Genomic DNA, 2,516 nt, shown 5'->3' on the forward strand with positions numbered 1-2,516 from the left:
CGTTCCCTCCATCCCTATGGCTGCCACATCCCCTGCTCTCCTGCCCCTGTCCGCCCCCGGCCCCGTCTCCCTTGGTGGGTACCAACCCGTCCAGGCGGGCGCTGCAGCCCCCAGACCAGTGGGGTCGAGTCGAACCCGACGTCTCGAACACCGAATTCCCACCCAAACCTGACGGGCGACAAAGATGGAGGAGAGACGGCGGCCAGTCACGCGCCGGGAGGCTGGGAGGCGAACGCACAGGGTAATGAACAATCTCCGAAGGATGCCAGCGTCAGGGCAGGGTGGGGGGAGGACAGCGGAGCACAATCAAACAATTAGGAAGGTGGTAATTACCAGTCTAATGAGATATCAGGTTGAATCCTAAAAGCATCGAAATTTTTCATGGCAAGATGTAGATGGTGCAGTATTTGTCCTCTGGGGTATTCTCTCGGACAAAACATTTCCTTTCCCGCAAGACCAACAGAAATTTGACAGGAGGAGAGGCTCAGTGATGCAGCCTCCGTCTCTGAAACTGCCCAGTGCTCTCTCGCCACCCAACCCGTGATCTTGCAGAAACGCCCCAAAGACCAGCTCTATTCGGACGCGAGACGGGCTGCTCGGGTCTTCCGAGGACGCGAAGACCCCGGTTCTCCTCATCCGAGAAGATCGCGACAAGGAGAGCCGGAGGGAGGGAGCGTGCCCTGCTCCGACCTGGGGACAGGACTGCTGCATGGAAAGGTAGGGGGTCGGGACGGGAGCCCAGCCTCGCATCTCCCTGCAGATCCTTCCACCTCTCCCACGTGTCCTCCCTCGGGGCACCGGGGACCCCTCCAACCTCTCCTCCGCACTCACCGCCCCCAGCCACCTCCCCAGCCCTCCCGTCACCCCCCTGTCCCCAGCCCTGCTGTGCCACATCACCGGTACCCCTCTCCCTGCCACGTCCTTCTTGCTCATGGGGTCTCACTAACGCTCCTTCTGCTCTGACCGCAGCCGGGGACCACGTCCCACCTCTCGCCATGGAGCCGAACCAGACATCCCCACCTCCCGCATCGCCCGTGCCGACCACCGATGGAGAAGACACGTGCGGGATAGAGGTCACTGAAATGGCCATAGATGGTGTCACGCTGTTCACCTGCCTCTGCGGGCTGGTGGGGAACGGGGCCGTCCTCTGGCTCCTCGGCTTCCGCATCTGCAGGAACCCCATCACCGTCTATGTCCTCAACCTGGCCGTCGCTGACTTCACTTTCCTCCTCTTCATGGTCCCCTGGACCCTCCTCTACCTGATACAGAACGTCTCTTGCCTCGCTTTTGTGCCCCTGACGTACCTGAGACCGTTTTTCCTGCTCTCGCTGTTCTCCTACAACATGGGCCTGTACCTCCTGACGGCCATCAGCATCGAGAGGTGTGTGTCCATCATCTGCCCGCTCTGGTACCGCTGCCGCCGCCCCCAGTGCTTGTCAGCCGTGGTGTGTGCCCTGCTCTGGGCCCTCTCCATCACTGTCATTGCTGCAGTCACTTCTCTGTGCCTGTTGCATGAGGATGAGCACTGCCAGATGGCTCTCATCTCCATGTACATCCTCAACTTCCTTTTTTTTGCCCCTCCCATGGTCATTTCCAACGTGATCCTCTTCATTAAGGTCCTGTGTGGCTCCAAGCGACGTCAACCCAAGAGGCTCTACATCGTAATCTTCCTCACCGTCCTCTTCTTTCTCATCTTTGGGGTTCCCCTCAGCGTCTGGAATTTCCTGCAGCAGTTCAGCTATTCCCTCGCGCCCTCCCAGGTGGTTTTCCTGCTCGCCTGCGTCAACAGCAGCATCAACCCCTTCATCTACTTCTTGGTGGGGAGCTGCCGGAGGCACTGCTCCTTGGTGTCCCTTCAGGTCGCCTTCCAGCGGGTCTTTGAAGAAACGGCGATCACCACAATCTGTGGCTAAGAGGCCACTGTGTCCACACCGGCTGTGCTGCCCGCCCTGGCTTCACGCTCAGCTGCCACCGCTTGCTCCCAGCTGGGCCCGCAGGTCACCTTCCTGCAGCTGTGTGTCATGATGCATCCCATCCCTCATCCTATCCTGTCCTCATCCATGTCCCGGTTCCCTGTCCTCGTTCCTCATCCCTGTCCCTATCCCATCCTCATCCCCACCCCATCCCATGCCCATCCCCATCTCCATCTCCCCCATCCCACCCTGTCCTCATCCCCACTCCCCATCCCCGTTCCTGTCCCACCCTCATCCCCATCCCAATCCAATCCACACCCTGTCCCATGCCCATCCCCATCTCCATCCACCCTGTCCCAATCCCACTCTCCGATCCCATCCCTGCTTCCTGCTCCCCATCCCCATCCCACCACCACCCTGTCCTATGACCATCCCCATCTCCATACCCCCATTCCATCCTGTCCCCATCCCTGTCCCCATCCTGGTCTCCATCCCCATCTCCATCCCCACTCCCTATCCCCATCCTACCCTCATCCCCGTTCACATCTCCATCCCCATCCCATTCCCACCCCATCCCATGACCATCCCCATCTCCATCCCCCC

The 2,516-nt window shown here is 60.2% G+C and overlaps 2 protein-coding genes across 2 annotated transcripts in view; one reads left to right on the forward strand and one right to left on the reverse strand.

Moving 5' to 3' along the window:
* The window catches only part of LOC104287548 (rho-related GTP-binding protein RhoF-like), a 7,765-nt gene extending 6,768 nt beyond the window's left edge, over positions 1-997 (reverse strand). Inside the window, exons 1-2 of the mRNA XM_009886270.1 lie at positions 988-997; positions 169-221 (exon numbers count right to left, since the gene is read on the reverse strand). Of these exons, the coding sequence (XP_009884572.1) occupies positions 169-221; positions 988-997 (63 nt within the window). The remainder of the gene's footprint in view (positions 1-168; positions 222-987) is intronic.
* LOC104287549 (mas-related G-protein coupled receptor member H-like) lies at positions 996-1,913 on the forward strand. Its single transcript, XM_009886271.1, has one exon. The coding sequence runs from the start codon at positions 996-998 to the stop codon at positions 1,911-1,913; it is 918 nt and encodes a 305-aa protein (XP_009884573.1).
* The last annotated feature ends 603 nt before the right edge of the window (positions 1,914-2,516 follow it).

The sequence above is a fragment of the Charadrius vociferus genome, unplaced genomic scaffold, assembly GCF_000708025.1.
Source record: "Charadrius vociferus isolate BGI_N301 unplaced genomic scaffold, ASM70802v2 scaffold115, whole genome shotgun sequence".
In the NCBI taxonomy this organism is placed as follows: Eukaryota; Metazoa; Chordata; class Aves; order Charadriiformes; family Charadriidae; genus Charadrius; species Charadrius vociferus.

Excerpts from the sequence above, each read along its gene's own strand:
- LOC104287549 (XM_009886271.1), top strand. The coding sequence starts at position 996 with ATGGAGCCGAACCAGACATCCCCACCTCCCGCATCGCCCGTGCCGACC.